Source organism: Dromaius novaehollandiae, chromosome W, assembly GCF_036370855.1.
Source record: "Dromaius novaehollandiae isolate bDroNov1 chromosome W, bDroNov1.hap1, whole genome shotgun sequence".
NCBI classification, from domain to species: Eukaryota; Metazoa; Chordata; class Aves; order Casuariiformes; family Dromaiidae; genus Dromaius; species Dromaius novaehollandiae.
The window spans coordinates 47,041,350-47,060,980 of record NC_088130.1 but is presented as its reverse complement, the minus strand read 5'-3'; the positions used below and the strand labels follow the sequence as shown (position 1 = coordinate 47,060,980).

Below are 19,631 nucleotides of genomic sequence, written 5' to 3'. Positions count from 1 at the left end.
TTAGAAATTGCAGAGTTTGTCTCATTCCTGACAAAATGTAGAAAATGTGTGGATGTATAGTAACTTAACTGCAAGGTGAAGAAACACATTCTCTCAAAGTGTAATGACATCGCTTGAAAGATCATGGTTTCTTTTGGTTTTCGTCCCTCCTGCCCCAATTTGCTTTCCAAATTTTCCTTAGCTATCAAGCCACTCCCTCATGGCAAATGGGGATGGAAGATTTAAATATTGTGTAATTATTATTTTTTAATTTGAGAGCTATACTTTCTGTTGATAAATTAATGTATATTATAGAAGTTAGTTGTAATTTTTATTAGAAAGTTCAAAGATGGATTTCTATTTGGCTTTTCACAGGGACAAGAAAAGAGACAAAGAAAAGGTCAAGGAGAAAGAAAAGGCCAAAGAAAAGGAGAAAGAAAGAGACCGAGACAAGGAGAAAGAGAGAGACCGAGACAGAGAGAAAGAAAGAGAGCGAGATAAAGAGAGAAACAGGGATAAGGACAAGGAGAAGGACAGAGACAGAGAAAAAGAGAGAAACAAAGATCGAGAGAGAGTCAGAGATAAGGATAGGGATAGAGACCGGGAAAAGGAGAAGGACAAAGATAAGGACAGGGACAAGGAAAGGGAAAAGGACAAAGATAGGGACAAGGAAAAAGATAGGGAAGAGGTAGACCAGAACAAAGAAAAAGAAGGAGATGCTGAGAAAGAGGGGGAGAAGGACAGAGAGAAGGTGAAGGACAAAGAGGGAGATAAGGACAAAGGAGGGGACAAAGAGAAGGACAGAGACAAGGAAAAGGAAAAAGATGGGGAGAAGGAGCGAGAAAGAGAAAAAGAAAGAGATGATAAAAAGAAGAAAGAGAAGAGATCCAAAACACCTCCAAGAAGCTATAGCTCTTCAAGAAGATCTCGTAGCTCCAGCAGGTTTGTTGTTCAGAACTTTTGTCATGCCTTTTTTTTTTTCCGGACCTGGTGAGGCTCTGTGACATATACACATCCTAATTTTCGTGTGTCATTAGTCTTACTTAGTAACTCAGTTTGTATTCTTTCTGTTCTGTAGATTTCCCTATAAGATAAAAACTGTTGCAAAGAGTTCTGTATGATACCTGGTAGCGTTTCTTGTTTGGCTCCTGATGCTTGCCTTTCACATGACTGCACACTGTAGTCCTTGAGGACAATAAGTAGCTGGTTCTTGTGCCATTTCTCTGTGTTAGAGCCAGCCAAAAGTTTGGTGAATTGCAAAAGCTGGAATGCGTAATTGTAGCGCTTGTGTCTTACCTTAAAGTTTAGGTTTTAACTTCCCTATTTTTCTTTGATGTTTCTTCCCGTCTACTTTTCCCTTTCTATAAAGAGGTAATAGGAGAAGGTCATCTTATTTTGACAGATATAATGTCTGTGTTTACGTTGAGTGAAGCTTTACCTGATCCATTTTTGCTTTATTTTAACACATGCCTCAGTATGTTTGCAACAAGTTATTTAATATTCAGGCTCCAGGATAGTAACTTCAGCAAATTTTATTTACCTACATAAAATAGCTGTTTAGTTAAATATTGAGGGTTCTGATTTGCCTTTATTGGACTTGAGTGTGTTGTAGAATAATAAATTTGCTTGTTGAGCTGGACAGCTAGGAAAATAATAAATATTGATTTTTGTTTTTTGTTTTTTTTGACAACAGCTTGAGCCTTGTTTTGCACTGTTTGGTTTTAATCCAACAAGCACACTAGTTCATATATTCAGGAGTTAAACTTAAGTCATGCTGAACTGGGACTCCAATGATCTTAAACTTCTAATGTTAAATTTTGAAGTTCGTGTTGTTCAAGTTATGCCTTTGTCTTAGTGTGGTTCCTCTTTCAATTGGATGGATTCTTTTCCTGACTGAAGAAGCTGTTATTTAATATAATGTTACTGATTCCAGTGTGTGTATACCAGATATAAATACAAGCATGTGAGGATAAACATAAAACTCAAATCTGAAAAGGGGACAACTTTTCTCCTACTTTCCACTTCCATTCTCCCCTTTCCCACCAAACTGAAACATACACAAAGCCTAATGTAGCTTGCTTTGTACAATTCATATATTCTTGGTGATACATGATGTTAATCTCCAGGAATATTCGTTTAGTCAGTTGTCCTGTGAGATAAGAGCTTTCTGTGTTTCATGCAATTTCTGAGTTTATGATTTTCGTAATTGCTGATCTTGAGTTTCTTGGTCCTGCAGAGAAAGGCGTAAAAGGAAGAGCAGAAGTCCCTCCAAGTCTCCTAAAACATCCAAAACAACAAAAAGAAAGTCTTCACGAACTCCCTCTCCAAGAAGGTAGCTTTGATGTAAACATAAAAGTTACTGGGTAGTAAAGGTGGAAAAAGTTGTAATATCAGCGTTGTTAAATGAACTGATTCAGTCTGTGTTTCTCCTGGATGTTTTTGTTATGCAAGTAGCTGCTTAATAATCATCATTCACTTTTCTAAGGAAAAGTTCAGTGTTTTTCTATAGCGAGAGAAGGTGGATGCAGATACGATATTGAAAACAATGTGCGAAATATTTTCATTGGTTTACTGCATTTGCAGTAGTTGTTTCAGATGATTGCAGCTCGTTAGTATGATTAAGTTTTAAGGTTTTTTTTAAAAAAAAAAGCTTCATGGATTTGAGCTTTGGAATGCTTTAGACTAGAATGTTTAAAATCTGTCAGTGATCCAAATTGATTTGCTTCAAATCCATACAAGCCCTTCATCAGATACAGTTTAGTTTTCTTTTTTCTTTGCAAATACCATGCATTTTGAACACTTGTGTTCTTTAGCTTTACTCAGTTTAAAAAACCCTTCTTTCTTATGTTTTGGGGTTTTTTTGAAAACCCCCACTGATGAGAGAATAATTTGTAACTAAATGGCTTGAAGGTGGATGAAGCTTTGCTGAAAGTTTCTGAACTGTGCAACTTACCATACAGTGCACTTGATATATGCATTGGTAGTAATTTGCTTTTTTATATCAAACTTCTGATTTGAGTAAAAATTTTCTTAAGTAGGAACAAGAAGGAAAAAAAAAGAGAAAGGGATACAAATAATGAAAGAAGAGAAAGAGAACGCTCCACCTCCAAGAAAAAAAGTAGCAAAGAAAAGGAGGGAAAGGAAAAATCTGACAAAAGCACTGCTACTTTGAAGGTAAGCTCTGTGATCAAGTGATATGCAAAGTGGAGTGCTATAATTGGAATTCCTTCTCTTTTTTCCTTTTCCTTCCTCCCCTTTTTTCTTCTTTCTCCTCCTTCTCCTCTTTTTTCTTTTTTATTCCCCTCCCCCCCTTTTTTATCCTTTCTTTCTTTTGTCTACCAAATTATGTCCAGTTGAGATACCTGGGTTTAGCTCTTGCCATCAGGAGACATGAATCATTCTCCAAATAATGTTAGTAGGCCCATTTGATTACTTTCCCTGTTTGAACCTTACTGAGCCTGTAGGAACTTGTGTGAATAGGTTACAGAAACACTTTGTTTTGCTTTCTGTCTTTCTTTTTCTATTCTATGTTGTATGTTAGGAGTTGGCTGGCTGCCTATCTGAAAGAGCAGGCAGGAAGCAGATTGTGCAGCTAAGCAGCAGAATTCAGGGATAGCTTGGCTGTCAAGCTTAAAAGATTATTCTTAAAAATTTTCATTCTGCAGTTCAGCCTCTCCCTGGCTGTTTTCGTCTTGGGTTGCATGTAGGACTCTGCAGGAAGTAAAGCTGAAAGGGTAGATTTGGGAAGAGAAGCATGGAACCTTCCCTTACAAAGCAGAAGGTGATGTGATTAAGAAAAGAAATATCTTCCAATTGCTTAATCTTAAAATTTGAAAAGCAGCCTGTCTTTGAAGAATAGTTTGTACTCATAATTATTCAACTGCTATAAAACAGCTGACTCAGGTAATTGTGTCTACTGGATGCTTCAGTAATTCTCTTATCCAAGAACTCTCTTAGAACCAAGGTTTGATTATCTGACCAAAAATACAAAAGAAAAAAATTAATCCTGCTTTATTTAGCAAGCATAATGAAGTCTTGATTTCTGGAGCTATTTCTAATAGGTTCCATGATACTGTTTGTTCTGTTTTATTTCAGTATTGATGATAAAGACATTGTAGATCCCTTTAAGGCAAAAATTTCTGGGGTGACTCATTGTTCTGAGTGCCACTTCAAAAGAAAGAAAGCTTTTTAAAAACAAATGTAAAGCTGACATCTGTTTTAAAAAATGGCTGACACGAGATAGGCAGGTAGAGGTTGAGGCAATCAAAATATTAAGAGTTGCTTGGAAGTTATGTCCTGTAGTGCTGAGAGTGTGATTTGTTCGTAAAATAACTTTATCTTTGGTAGGACAAAGATCACACTAAGGAGGATCAGAATGCTGAAACTGAAAAGGAAGTAGACAACAGAGACATACAAAGGACAGATGAAGTCAAACTACAACAGAATGGGAACTGTCAACCAAATGAAGAAAACCTCTCAGTTAAAATGGAGGAGGTTTAAAGCAAAGAATGGACCTCTGACTCAACTAAGGAGTGAAATCCAAAGCTTTTTATTTCCCAGAATGAGGAAGAAAATGTCAAAGCAATCAACTTGAACATGTTGATAATGTACTAGTAGCTCTTCCAATTTTTGTGATAGCTTTGTTGTCCTCTTGCTGTAAGCAAGAGAGCACGGACCAGTAGTTATACCATGAAAAGGCAGATGCCATCAGAACTATTCATCTCTGAAAATTCATGCATTTCTGTGATGGCTGTACTTATTTGTAAAATGATTTACGTTAAGTTTTGCCATAAGCTGTTACAAATAAGTAGAAACTCAATGATGTAAACCTGTACTATCCGAAAAAGCTGAAGATATGCATTGAAGGTTGTTTAAAATATTGCTTGTTGATGAATTTTGTATTGTTTTACCTTGTGGGTTAAAAAAGAATCCACAAAAACTTCAACGTGTACTGTTTGATGTGCTTGGAAATGGTGCATAAATATACACACTTTCTTTTGTTGTAAATGACAACTATAGAAAAAGGGTTTTTAAACATAAACAGTTTTACAGTTCTTATGTTAAATGCCCACTGACTAGTACATTTTTCATTTGCTCACTGCTTGAGATTTTTGGGTATTATTATTTAAAATAATTTCTTACTAATATCCCTAAAATGAGTATTTCTTTTAAAGTATTTGAACAATGCATGCTACTTTTCTGATCCTAAAAGGAACATTGCCATGTTATAGATGATAGGTTAGCTTTACTGGGTTATTTTGGGGTTGTTTTATTTTGTTGTTTTCTTTTGTCCTTCCAGAAGTGAGCACATCTGTATGATATTATCAGAACTTACAGCTTTGTTTTGAGCCGTAGTGCAGTGTGTCTGTTCAGCTGCAAATAGTACAGGTGCCATTATGAAAGTAAATTTTCTCATTTGTTTAAAAAAAAAATATGGGAGCACAAGCAGAAGCTTTAGTGCCTTCTTAAAATGTGGTATTTTCTAGAAATGTATATGTGCTATTACTCATCTTCAGCTAAATCTTACATGATCTCTATTGCTATTTTGCCACCACCATACTGTAGATAAGAATGCAAGTGGTATGTCAGAACAGTTGTTTGATTCACTTGTCAAAATACTGAAGCTCCATTTTTGCTTTTATTTTTTAGAAGAGATTTATAGATGAAAGCAAAAATGCATTTTGGGGACCACCACTGTACAAAAGTAGTAGCTGAATAAAAAGCATTCTCTTATCACCTACATCAAAGACAGCCCTTTAAACACTTAATCTACATTTGGATGGCCTTAATTGTTAACCTCTCCATCATTTTCTCTTATACCTGTTGGGTGATACAAAAGGAATTGTATGCAAAGCTTCGGGGGGAGAAATAGTTTGGAAAAAATGATCTAATTTACACAGGAGTTATATGGTAGAGATTTTTTTTCATTCTTTGGGGAGAAAACGTTAGAAGAGAATGTCACAAAGCAAATATTTTGTCAAGTAAAAACATGGCTTGTGTTCTCTGAATGAATTCCATTAGTTTCATCGTTGTGACATTTCTTAAGAGTCATACCTTTAAAACTTACTTATACCTAAAATCAAGTAGATTATTTTTAATACAACTTAATACAATCAAATGACTTAATTGCCTTACCTCATGGGAAGAGTTGTGTCTGCCAGTTTAAAAAAACTGAATAGCATATTAGTTACTTGCTTTCAATTTGATTTTTTTTTTTTCCCCTTTGCATAGTTAATTCTTATAAAAATGTAAACATATTACAGGGAATGAAAAATTGCCCAGTTCATAAGGTAATGAAACCCAGTTTGATTGTGAAGCTGCTTAATCACTCTTCATTTTTGATTGGATTTAATGTTTCTTGCCACTGTGTACATTTAAGACTATAGAAAATGCTTTACCATGTAAAGTATAGACAGTCATTTTTGTGATGTTTAAGCCACATGCTGTTGGCTGGTAAACAGCTTATTCTGATAAAAGAATGACAAATCTGTATGCTTATAGAAAGACTGTGAAGGATTGTGTCTTGCAACAACAGCTGTCTTATTTATGATGTGTAAGTAGCATAGAGCAAAGAGATTGTTTGTATACTTGTTATCTTTGGTACCATTTCACTAATAAAATTAAGTATTTTAGAGGGAAGTTTCTGCTGATACATACTTATTAAAGGAATATTTTTAGGTGATCATCTGCTCTTATTCAAGAGGTTTCTTTGATTTGCAATGTAGATACCAGTAAAAAAAAAAAAGAAAAAGAAAAGTATTATTTATAGTATCTTTAAAAAGCTAATTTTCTCCTTCTTTGGGAAAAATTATTAGAATTCTTGCTATAGATTATGTTTCAGTCAATATTAGTTTGATTTTGAGTTTTGTTATCCTGAATTGCATAGCTCTATTATACAGCAGTTACAGAATATGTGAAAGATTGTGCATAGTTAGCTAAGAAAAATGCCTTTGAAAATTCATAGCTAAGGATGGCAGCCTTACTAGCTAATTTATCACAGATGTAGTTCCATAGGCAGCATATTATTTTGTATTGTGTGTGATTTAATGGTTCTCTTAGAAAAAGTTAAAAAAAAAAAAAAATCCACAACACAGCTACACCAAGCCCTTTTTTCCTACAAGTCCTGTATTTTCTGCTTTTGCTTTGTAAATACTGTGGGGAACTGGGAAGTTAGTTAATTTCTGTCTAATCTTAGAGGGTGTTTTTTGGGTCCTTTTTCCTAAAAACCACCACTAGAGAATGAATGTTCAGCAGTATGCCTATATCTGCAGATGGTAGGATAGTGTAGCACGGTAATGACATCCCTGCTTGCTTCACCAGGGTTGTGTGCATCATCCAGTAAATGTGTCCATCATCCACTGGAAGTCCATTGCCTTTTTCTAACAAGTCTGTTTGCTGAGCTGCCATGTCAGGTTGTTTCTTTTTGAGCTTTATAAATTAGATGAAATTGGGTGAAATATTTAAGAACAGCATAGTTCATGATAGCTATATTGTTTTAAATGTAGTTTCACTTGAATCAGCCTTTATTTGAAAGTGTTGTGACTCATAATTGCTCAGAAAAGTGACTATATGGTGCCATTTTGTGCAGCACATTTAAAGTGCATGTGCAGAGGCTTCCATTAGTGACTACAGTTGTTCTACAGCTGTGTTTCTGTATGACTGATAGGACTTTTCTTTGCAATTTAGAAGGAGATGGGAAGAGAAGACAGCTTGTGGTGGACAAAACAATGGTCCAAGCTCATAATAGAGATGGCTATTGCTTTTATAAATTGTTTGAGGACAGGTGTTATGAGGGATGAAACTTTGCAGATTGTGATAACTGATACGCTGGGTAAAGAACCTGTTTTTTCAGATTTCAGAATTAGAACTAAGGAAAATTTCAGTTGCGTTTCCATTATAAACTGGAAACATCTGAGAAATGCCTGAGATATCAGTGAGACATGGGTTCTGCCTACCCATTAATCGCCAACTAATTTCTTTGATTTGCAATTTCCAATAGCTACATCTGAACTGGCTCTAAATTAGCCAGCTGGCTAAGAGCAGCAAGTGTGAACAGCTTGGATCCCAAAATGAGCTGACCATTTGAGTACCTGCTGCTCAGAAGGTAAATTCTGCAGTCTGTGTCATGCTTTGCATTGCTTGCCACTTGTTTGCTAGTGTTCTCCAACCTAGCTACATCTAAGGCAACACCTAGAATTAATTCAAAACTGCAAGTCTTTTTGAAACGTGGTAGCTTCTCTGTGTTATGCTTAACTTGTTCTGATATTTTGAAATGGTTCCAGAAGTTTAGATTTAGGGATTTGTGAGGTTTTTCTTTTTAGTCTAAGCAAAAGATGACAAGTAATGGCTATCTGAATAATACAAATGCTTATATACTGCATACCTGTCCTGACTCCTGTTTTCAGTTCTATTTTCATTCACCTGTGTAACACTTACAAGCAGTTAATGCTACAGTGATTTGTATATCTTCTACTTTAATTTAGATCTGAACCATGTCTGCATGACTGTCTTTTTGTTAGTTTATAAAGAAACAGGGTTAGAGCTCATTCATTTTAATTTTGCTAGCTATTCGTTTAAAAAACAAAACTATAAAAACAAAAATCATCTTGAGTTTTGTAAATGTTAGTCTGAAAATTGCATTACAATGGTAAAAGGAGTTTTTAAATATGTGAATTTTGAACAGCAAGTATTGCAAATCAGGTCATATTACAGGTCTGACTTGCTATTTCGTGACATTTTCAGTGATATATCAATGCGTTACTGCCTTTGCTATTAAAATGTTAAAAATGAGAATTGGACTTAGTGGCACATTGTTGAGATGTGTAAATAATCGAAAATAATCTAAGTCAGTAGATACTTAGTTCAGAGAGATCTAGTTTTCTTGTCAGAGAATGGAGTGTGGACAGTTGAAATTTGTTAGATAACTAGTGTTATTGCTTGAAGAGAATCTAAAACTTAACTTTACTCGATAACATGTAAACAGAAAAATGTTTTCAATTTTTACCTTACATTTATTTTTATATGTTGAAAAGTGTAATTAAAATGATATTGAAAACTAAAAGCACTGTATAAAAGGGATTTTTTATGCAAGAGAAATACACTTTCAATTGTGGATATTTTATTCTAAACTTTTTTAGAACATCTCTGCGTTCAGTATTGAATTTTATTTCAAATTCAAGAATGTTTCATTTGTGTATATTGGAAGATCTGAGCACATCAATGTATGGGGGTTTCCTCTGCACTGGCTTCGATAGAAAACTTAGGAAACTTGTACGTCAATAGGAAGAGGCAGCTACCTTCCCCTGGTTTGAGGAGACATTGCTTTAACACTTTGATTCTATACGATTTGTTAAGCGAACACTACAGTTGAGAAAGTGTCTATCAACTCCAGTTTTCAAAAAAAATCTGTTTTTTGAAAACATGAACTCTTATTATCAAGGAGGGCAATAAAAAAAATTGCTGTGGCAGTTTTATGATTATTGAGCCTAATACCAAAGTATACTGACTGTAAAAATGAGGTTTTAGCATTTATATGTTTTCTCCTGGGAAATTTCCCCCTTCGTTTATTTTTTGATTAGTTATGGTTTTTTATACTAAGATAAACCAGTGCCAATTTTTACACAAGACTTAAGATTTTTGGCACAAAAAGTATGTTCCATGCTGGTGATGTTAATGAAATCACTATTCTCATATTGACAAGGCTGTGATTCATTTTTGACCTGAAGGACTGTTGTCAGCAATGGTTAAAAGAGCCATTTAGCCTTCCCATTTGCTCAGTCCTTGGTGGCCTTAATGAGGCTGCCAGTTAAGTTGCTTTTATGATGAAAATATTGTTGCACTAGGTAACAAATCAGAGACAGTTCCTAAAGCAGAAGTCATTTGGTTTTCATCTAATGACTAGAGTCTTTTTTAAACTTGAGTAGAAGGTTTATACATTGACGTTACACTCAGAACTGTGATAATTTTGCTGTTTCATCAGATCTGTGTTTATTTACAGCGTAATTTTACAGCTCTTCTATTTTTGTCCTTATTTTCTTTGCTAACTAAATGCCAAACATACTTTTTTTTTAAAAAAAAGGCAGTAAAACCTGCCTTAGTGCAAAGATTTAGAATTAATTCTGCTACAGTGATGAGTAAATCATGGGCTACTTAAAATTGCTACTTCATTAATACATAATTTTCATAATCAAAGGAATGAATGATCTGCTCTGGAAACATCAAGGGAGTAATTTGACATGAACTGTTCATGTAGTTGATCAGTAGTTTCTTTCTGGTATTTATCTCTGATACAGGGGCCATGATTAATTTGTTTTACACAGCACCTACTGCAATCTGTGTTTAGATGTGACTGGGGATCCTAAGTACTACAGGAGCAAAAATACTATTTTCGCTTCTCTAAATTTGATATTTCTGGTAAAGTAGGTCACCTAAGTTTAATAAACATCTATTCAAATTTGTTCCATGTTGGTAGAGTGTATTTGTGGTATAATGAAGCAACTATGAAATGGTACAAGTAAAGAAATGTCAAATGCTGCTATTACGTTGTTGTTATTTTTGTAAATAAATGATGTCCCAAAGGTTTATTTGTGTCATAAACTCTCTTCCACTAAAATCAGATGGGATAAGTCAAATGTTTGTGAAGCAATACTCTTTCTCTTTTTTAGGCTACATCTGCCCCAGAAAATCAAGTGGTTTCTTCTCCACAGGAATGCTATTTAACTATCATAGTTCCAGCGGGGAGAGTGCTCTTAAACAGTAAGTTAACGCATTCAGCTCTGTAGAATTGTTTGTCAAAATTCCTTCTATTTAACTAGGATCAGGAGTTCATGCAGAACTTTTAACATCAGCAATATATGTGTTTATTGTCATGGATATTTTCATGTTAAAATTCACTGTGTGTTCAACGCTTAGGCTTCTCTATCAGTTTGTTTAGCTTGTAACAATCTAAATAAACAGACTTATGACCAAGGAGCAAAGGTTCAAGATGTGCTCCTCAGCCCATTTTAAACTTTTGCTTGGTGAGTAGGGATGTAACCATGTGATTGTGAGAGCTGTCATCTTTGTAATGGGTCTTGTGGCTGGTTTAGCTCCTCTTAGTGGTCCGATTGATTTAGCCAACAAATGTGTGGTCTGGATAACTGCACTTCAGCATGCTGCTCCTCTGAATGTCAAAATGGGAAAAATAGAGATATAAGAAACATACTGAGATGACTTAGCAATTGTTCCAAATTATATGTTGCCTATTTAAATTATATACTTGGTAATTTTTGCAAGTTATTACTCACCAAAGCAGTAAGTGTAGAAATAAAAGGATAATATTCTTAGAGCTGGTGGCTGGAAAAAGATTAAAAAGTGGCAGTCTTTTAAAATCAAAATTCTTTTTTTGTACATGGCTTGTTTTCCTACTTGTTTTAAGAAAACAGGCAGGCATAAATGTAAGCAGTAGTCTTTTTTAAACTTGCTGCTTCAGTTTCAGACCTGAGGAAGACAATGCTTCTCCTCTTCCCTTTTCTCTCTGCAAATCTTAAATTTCTTTTTAAAGATAATCTTTAAGTTTAATTGAAGTAACTTTTTAAACGGTTGATTCAGACTACTTGATTTGGAAGTCCTCAGCAAATGCAGTGGTCCTCATGCAATGTGAACTTTGAACAAAATGTCTAATCGTCTGCTTCTATTGGATTTGTGTGTTAGCATGGTGGCCATCAACCTAACATTTCCCATAGTTGCTCCTCCACTTCATTTGATTTTAAAGGGGTACTCATGTTACTAATATTAATTTAAAAGTCTCCTGACCTGTTAAAATGCTGTTTCTCTAGTAGCTTGGCATTTTCCTTACCAGTATATAACTCGTATCCCAGTCAGCCTGTCTAGTCTAGTCTATGCTAGGTGTCCAGTAATATACTAGACTAGTCTAAACTGTGCTCTAAATCATATTAAACTGTGTTCCAGGTCAGCCTGAAGGCTAATTTATATTTCTAGGACCTGAGATAAAACATAATACAGAATAGAGAGATGTTATGAAATGGTTTATGTTAACCAGGAGCAAACATGAGGCTTTTTGTTTTTGTTTTGATGTGCCCACTTGAGTTCTCCTCTGGTCAGAGGAGGTTTTAGGAAGATTTGTTATTAAAGAGAACGTTAGGATGCAGACAGTGGGCTAACCTCTAAAAGGATGTGGATTGAGTATTTATTATGTTAATTGTAAAGTGTTATTTGATCTTGCCAGATTCTATTTGTATCAGCTAGGAGACCCTATGATCAATTAAAGATCCTACGCTTAGAGATACAATATGTTTGTTCTGTTGCTTAATCTTCAAAGTGGATGGAAAGATGGCAGCATTTATGGTGTGGGCCTGAGAGACCTGGAGGCTGGTTTATAGTATCATTTCTCAGAAAATGTGGGACATTCAGTCATTCACTGCTCTGTTCTGTCCATTGCTTTTCTAATTTTCCATCAGGATTTACAATGCTTGCCGTGTTCAATCAAAGCGTGGCAATGCTGAATTTATAACTCATTGAAAATATACTTTAGAATCTTTTGATGGAAGAAAGTGTTAGATCCGGGTCATCGCACTGCACTGAATGTATTAGAAATGGGCATTTGCTGTGCTTTTATGCTAGATGAAAGATGGTAGACAAGTATTGCGTAAGCTCATTTTGTTCTAATAAATCAGATTTCTTTTGATAATTTTCACCTGGAGTAATTTATAATTCTAGGGAATGTAGTAACTCAGTAGATCATAAAAAAAAGATAAAAATCCTACTTTGATTTAGGAACTTTCTGGTCCAATGTAAAACTCTATTCCAATAGTAGCTGAAGAATTGGAGCATAGGCCATAGCAATTGGAAAGAGTAGTATACCCCTTTTGAAGTGATCTTATTTCCTGGTCTCTGTGTCATCCTCAGCCTCTAAAAGAAAAACTTTTGCCTTTATGATCTTTATAGAGAGACCTGTATAGAGAACTATAAAGATCATAGAGACAAAAATTACTCTTTTGGAGGCTAAATCAGTCTTTTAGATTATAGTTCTGAAGAGCTTTATAAAACTATTCAAGCGACATTCCTCTCTCCTGCCTCCAGCATGTGTAGGAGAGCACGAATAGGTGTAACTGTGTAAACATGCTGGTTCCACTATTCATTCAAATCTTCTGATTTACAGGTATGCATGCCAGATGCAAAATGCAAAGAATTAGTGGCCAAACACCTCTGGCTGTAATACTGTGATAATTTACACCATGTTTACTGTTGCTGATGCTTGATGTTTAGCTAACAGGAAGCAATGAACAATGTTCCCGGGTTTTTTGGAGAATGGTGCTCCCTATTCCTTTTTGTATTGTAAAGGGGTTGATGTTATTCCTAAACAGTAGGATAGGATGTGAATGGGTGTACTAAGATCTATGAATTGAGATAACTTTGAGATGGAGTGGAAGACCAGATGTGTAGATCATGAAAGGTTAATGGCTACACTGGTTGAAAAGGACTGCACATGGGGAAGCAGGGTAATTGAACTGTGAGACAAAGGAATGAAAGTGATTGTAATGAGGCCCTGCTGCTGTAGGTAGTGTTTAGGCAGGATGCTGATATTGAGCTTACACCAAAGCTTGGCTTTGCTGCTGTGATTTGATAACCTTGAACGTGGTGTTCCGGTAGGCTGGTAGTCTCTTACTGTTGGATCTGTGGGCTGTTGTTGACAGTACACCCTTTTCATCACAATGCTTTGAATCCATGAACAGGAACCTTCCTTTTTTACTGTGGTTCTATACATCACTTATTAAGGCTTTGGAAATTGCAGTGTGGGGTTTGCTGTAGTGATGCCTTGTTTTGAAAATGTTGTCCTTTGCTGGTGCAAACATGTTGGTTATAAGAGAAGTCACCAAGAAAGGTCTGAGCTTCTTGAGGCTTGTTGAGGGAATTACAGTGGAGAAACAAATGATGAAGTCAGCACTGAAATTTTAAAAAGTAAAGATGTGATAGCTAGTGTGAGAAGAGCATCATCTTCAAGAAGTTATAATATACTTCACTGAAGTACAGAATTCAGTGTTAGAGCACCCCCTTTTGAGCTATCTCAGAAACTTCTCAGATATCATTTTGAAATATTGCATATTTAGACATATAGTGCTACAGAGACTTAGTTACAAGCCTACTACAAAAACCACTGCTATTTTTACCTTGTCATTGCTATCTTTAGTACCCTGATGCAGCAGTAATCTGCTAAAATACACTGGTATGTGATATACCTATTTGTACATTAATAGGAGATATTCTGTGTAGGGGTTACAAGGCCTTTTTAGTCAAGTCTGCAGAGCTTAAGTGCTGACTCTTAAGGTCATGCCATGTATGTTACCCAGTGCCTTTGACTGACGCTAGGGGATTGAGGCTGATACATGGTGGTTTGTATTTGATTACATGCAGCTAATTGACTGAAGAAATGTATTTATTTGAACTGTTTCTTTTTTGAGGGGAAGGGTACTTTAAAGTGCTTGGGAAGTTGCTTTTGCTTCTTCTAAATCAAGAGGAAATGAGTTAAATGTAAACTATGTAGTCCTTAATCTGTGACCACAATGAGAGTTGGGCCAGAGAAGACAGTACATAGGGGCTGCAAGTTTTGGTTCTAGTCGCATAGCAGTGCTTACTGCACGGCGGTGTGCAACCCTGGGCCTCGCAGGCTGCACTGCTCCTTCCAAGTCTGTGAGATATTGGGGCCATTTAAAGAACAGGGTATGTAAATGTAGGAGGATAAGGAAAAGTAAACAGTACGCATCTTCCTTTCAGTTTCTACTGCTCGGAGCAGTTTTACTGTGTCAGACAACATGTTCTCTGTATCCAAATCTTCCTTTCTATTCCTTGAAACTTTCCAATAAGCACCCCCTATTTAAAAAACCCTAACCTTAGGAAGATGCTGTCCAAAGAAACAGAAAAAATAGCATTCTCTGTTATGCCTGTAACCGTTCTCCAATGTGATTTCTTCATGTGCTAGGATTAGTGCAACTTTTCATCAGATGCACTTCTTCAGAGCAGGAGCTGAGTTGCTTACAGTATTTCAAACAAAATAAATGACTATTTGCTAATAAAATGTTTGGAAACAAAAGGCTGGACTTGAAGATCACTGTGGTAGGGCAATTTCAAATACACAAGCATTCAAATAGGAGAAATATTCATGATTGAGAAAATTTAAGAGTAAGAAACATTTTTATAGCAAATAGTATCAAAGCAACTGGATAATAAGTTTATGAGTACACACAAAAACCTTCTTTGACTTGCAGACCCCTAAATCTTTCTAATGCCAATGTGGCCCATATATAATGAATTTAAGTATACGAATGTAGCTTGGCTTTTCTTACTTACCTTTTTGAACTCCCAAGGGTCTTCTGACCAAGGTTGGATGGTTATTGAAATACAGCGAATAAAGACACAGACCCTGATTTGTGTTTCAACAGTTTTGGAGCCAGGACTTTGGTGTTTACTCTCAGCATCTTCTGAAACTCTGTTTTATTAGTGAAACGTTTTTTTTCTAATAGGATCTTTGGCATTGTTAATTTTCATTGAATCAATGTATTCTATATCAGCTTTATCTTAATTTTTCCACAAATGCTCTAAAGCATTGGAGGTACATTTGTGTGCCTCAGACCAGCCTTAAAGTTAGGCCAGGCATAGTATTAAGCCTGTCCTAAAGTTAAGTTCAGCCTAAAGTTAAGCTAGATTTAAAGTGTAGTTAAGAGAGGCTTAAGGTTAGGTGAGGCCTAACATTAAACCTGGGTGTCAGTTAAGCCAGGCTTAAAGTTAGGCCTGGCCTAAAGTTAAGCCAGGCTAACAAATTAGACATTTAATCTTACCTATGTGCTATGGCTTTTTTAGTTATGGGATAGTAAGCCATACAATGTTGAGTAGTTAAGATAAAGTCTGTGCTGAGGTAAATAGTTCATCTATGTATGTTTTATGGGCCCTGGTAGCCACAATTTTTTGAACAGCTCATAGAAAAAAGAGGTGGCTTGTTACCGCTACGGTAATACCAACACACACATATGTGCATGTGTCTATGCATATATGTATATGTGTGTGTGTGTGTGTGTGTGTATGTATATATATGTGTATCACCAGCTTCAGCTTCTCAGACTTACTGCAGCTGATGATATAATGCTAGACTTAGTGCAGGTGCAGGTCATTCATATTCACTTCTGTAATTTATTGCTGTGTTACAATTTTCTCGCAGTGTATGATTATAGAAAGGGCTAATATAAGACCTCTAATACTGCAAATACAAAGGTCTTGATTTACAAAGCTATTTACTCAAGACCTTCACTGTCATCTGTTCCTGAGAGGCATCATCTGAAGCCAGGTCCAGCTTTTTTGTAAGAAAAAGTCCTACACCTGCAAAACTGAGCCTTAGAGCAACAGTATCCTGCTAGTTGCCATTTGTCCCTACTAATTGAGCTAAACTGGCTTAAAATAATTGCAGAAACACAGGTAGCCTTCCCAAAAGAAGCAAGCATGTAACACGGCAGGAATGTAGCATGCAAAATCACTGTGGCCACACTCATTTCAAAACAGAAAGTAACAGGCCAGACTCATTTGGGTTCCCTAAATGGCACGGAGGTGCATAAAACTACCTGTTAATTCTGGCCTGGCCGGCCACCCCTGCTCGCTTGGCTTTCAGCTCCCCATGGCTGCATTGGTGCAGTTCGTGCTGAGTGACGAATCATCCCGCAGCCCTTCTTTGTGCGCTGGGGAGGGCCTCCAGGTGCTCCTTGGTGCAATGCCCCCAAAATGCGTCTAGCTGTTTGGCTTGCACTGTCCTCACTGAGATGTTTCTTCTTTGCATGATAACCCTATCTGTTTTGAGAGGGACTGCTTTGTACGGGACTGCTTTGTACAGACATTTCTCATATCCTGTAGCCCAGGAAACAGGTTAGCTCATTCATGGACCCCCTCCCCCTCCTCAGGAACAGGGTGCAGAATATGGGGAAACTGCAGCATTTGTATTGTTCCTAAAAGGACTGTAAGACTCCTGTATTCTCTGTGCCGTGGCATTATGTTTGAATTATTTGAATACTACATCCTAGCTGCACGGTGATGATATTAAAAAAAAAAAAAAAAAAAAAAAAAAAAAAAAAGCTAAAAGGGAAGTCTAACACTTCTAAATTTAAAATTACAGCTAGACTTAATCCCCAAGTACAATAGGTTAGCTATTCATCCACGGTCAGAAAATACCAAAGCCAACAACAAATCAGACTTAGCTTCTGTTTTGGGGTTATTCCTGAGGTTTTCACCACATGACTGAAATGTTGAATTCCTTTTCCTCTTGGCTGCACCAAGATTTTCAAGTGAGTCAGGGTTTCTAGTTAAGAAAGGCTCCATCTGACACACTAATAATACCTCCAGTCAGCTTTACTACATCAAGTTCTGTTCTAGGCAGTAGGATTTTTAATTAGTTTCACTCTATAGAAATGCATGAATTTTTCTGTCAGTTAATGTTTGTGGACATAGTAGAAAACAGCATAATGGAGGCAGATGAGATAGAAGGAGATAGAATGGAAAAAGTACAGAGGAAAAAAAAAAGATTCTCTCCTCCAGAACTCTTCTTTACTGAATCTTGGGCATATCAAAAAACTCTATTATGTTATTTCAGAAATGTTGGTCTTTGGGGAGAAAATCAGGTCTATTTTAAGTGCATGCAATTTGCAGCAAAATCAGCCCTCAATTGTTGATGGAGCAGGAGTAGAGGACTCATCAGCATTGCTAACTGTGGTATCGGCTCTGTAGAGTCTAAGCCTCACTTCTGCCATCTGTCTCTAATAGAAGGGGAAGTTTCATAAAAAGAAAATTGCTCTTTAACTTTAAAGTTCCATTTTCCACTTCTAATATGGGAAGACGGTAGGTGATGAATCTGTATTGTTCACTTTTATTCATCTTTCTGTTTACTTCCAGCTCAAGTGCTTTTTTGTTCATCTGTGTCATTTGTACAGCTTCCTTAATTAGCCTTGTGAAAGATATCTGACCCTGATAGTCCTACTCACATATTTTGTAACACAGGAAAACTGTTTTTCATCAGGTAAATGATCCATCTATCTTTGGTAAGATCATATAAATTTTATTTTAATATATTTTTGCATACTGAATGCCTTTGGTCAGTACGAGACTCCTCCTTTCTCCATAGTATTGGGGGATTTACAAGTGTTGTACCAAAATAGAAATGCTTATATGGCAGTAATCTTAAGAAGTTATTTATGTAAATGTCAAAGATAATAGTACTCACAATTTAGCAAACTAAAATCTGATTTGGGGGTGAGGGAGGCAAGCTGATGTATGTTGGCATGGCCTTTGAGATTAGCTTTGAGTTTGTGATTTGCAGTTAAAAACCAAAGGCAATTCTTCATTAAGGCCAGATAACAGGCACACTCAAGGAAGAAAACCCAATTATTCAAGCTGGTCTAACTTAAGATAGTAAACCCTCCAGATGTTTGTTTATAATTGCTTTGTGACGGTTGAAATAGGAGTCACTAATGATCCACATTGCCCCAGTGTTCTAGTTTCAGATCTCTGTTTCTTCGCAGAAGCCACGAAGCCTGCCTTCCCTGGTAACCTGTGGAAGAGGTTGGATGCCGAGGTGCTGAGCCATCCTGCAATAGAAACGCTGCTATGAGATGTCTTTATCTGATTAAATGGACTGGCACTTGAAGCTGAAGTTCTTGTACTTCTCTCGCCAGGTGAGGCCCATTCAGTTGTGGTATTTGTTCAAGATGACAGAGTCTGGTCTTAGGCTATATCTGGCTGCTCATCATCTTCCAATGAACAGAACTGGGGTTTGCACACCCATCTGAGATGAAACTCCTCAGCAAGGCTTCCTGGCCTTCAAATGTACTTGATAAAATGTAAACTTAGTGCTAGGATGTTGGGACTATTTCTGTGCTGCTAAATTACATATCCCAATGATATACCAGTGATGACAGATGGCATAGAATTGCTTGTATTGCTATTACTGCATCCTTTTACACCCTCCAAAAAGGGTGTCTGCATGCAAACTGCCTGATGGAAATAGTGTCTTTCTCCTGCTAACTTTCAGACTGCGTCTGGAAATTGTTTGGGAGAACAGTAGTTGGCTTGAGCCAAAACCATGCCAGATCAACAGCACAGACAGTAGAGTTCTAGTGGCAGGGAGTGTTTTCAGGCACTGTTTATAGCACAGCTGTAGTCTTATAAAACAACTCTCTGAGCTACTGGTGACTTGCTTCCTATTGCAGTTGGCCATGAAAATACTATTTTTGATAGTCATTATGTGTTCAGAAGCATGGGAGTGGCTGCTCCTCCCTTTCTGGTACCTATAAGGTGACCTATAACCAGTCTCGGATTTCTTCTCAAGGCTTTCTTTGAGTTCTAAAACATAAAATTACCTGTTTTGTTTAAATTAAACCCCTGTCCTCTAAAGTTGAGATCACTCTTCATCTTTTCAGTGTTTGGAGGGTTGTTTCTTTTCACATTGACAGGATCAGTCCCTTCAGATGATTCTCATATTTGTTTGTGTCAATAGCTGACAGCACCGGAGGAACAGCCATTTCCACAGTGTTTAGACAGTCATTACAACAAAGAGATGAAACATAAGCAAGACTCCCCCATTCATTTATGTGAATGGATCAAAAAATTGATACAAAGAAGTT

General features: G+C 36.5%; 1 protein-coding gene across 4 annotated transcripts in view; it reads left to right on the top strand.

Moving 5' to 3' along the window:
- SREK1 (splicing regulatory glutamic acid and lysine rich protein 1) overlaps nt 1-6,618 on the top strand; it is a 30,112-nt gene extending 23,494 nt beyond the window's left edge. For 3 of the 4 annotated variants that reach the window (XM_026106786.2, XM_026106788.2, XM_064500121.1), the window contains 4 exons: nt 355-921; nt 2,216-2,311; nt 3,015-3,153; nt 4,327-6,618. In XM_026106786.2, coding sequence (XP_025962571.1) covers nt 355-921; nt 2,216-2,311; nt 3,015-3,153; nt 4,327-4,479 — 955 coding nt within the window. In that variant the 3' untranslated portion in view covers nt 4,480-6,618. The remainder of the gene's footprint in view (nt 1-354; nt 922-2,215; nt 2,312-3,014; nt 3,154-4,326) is intronic. The other variant, XM_026106787.2, reaches the window with a different exon arrangement.
- Nucleotides 6,619-19,631: the final 13,013 nt, after the last annotated feature.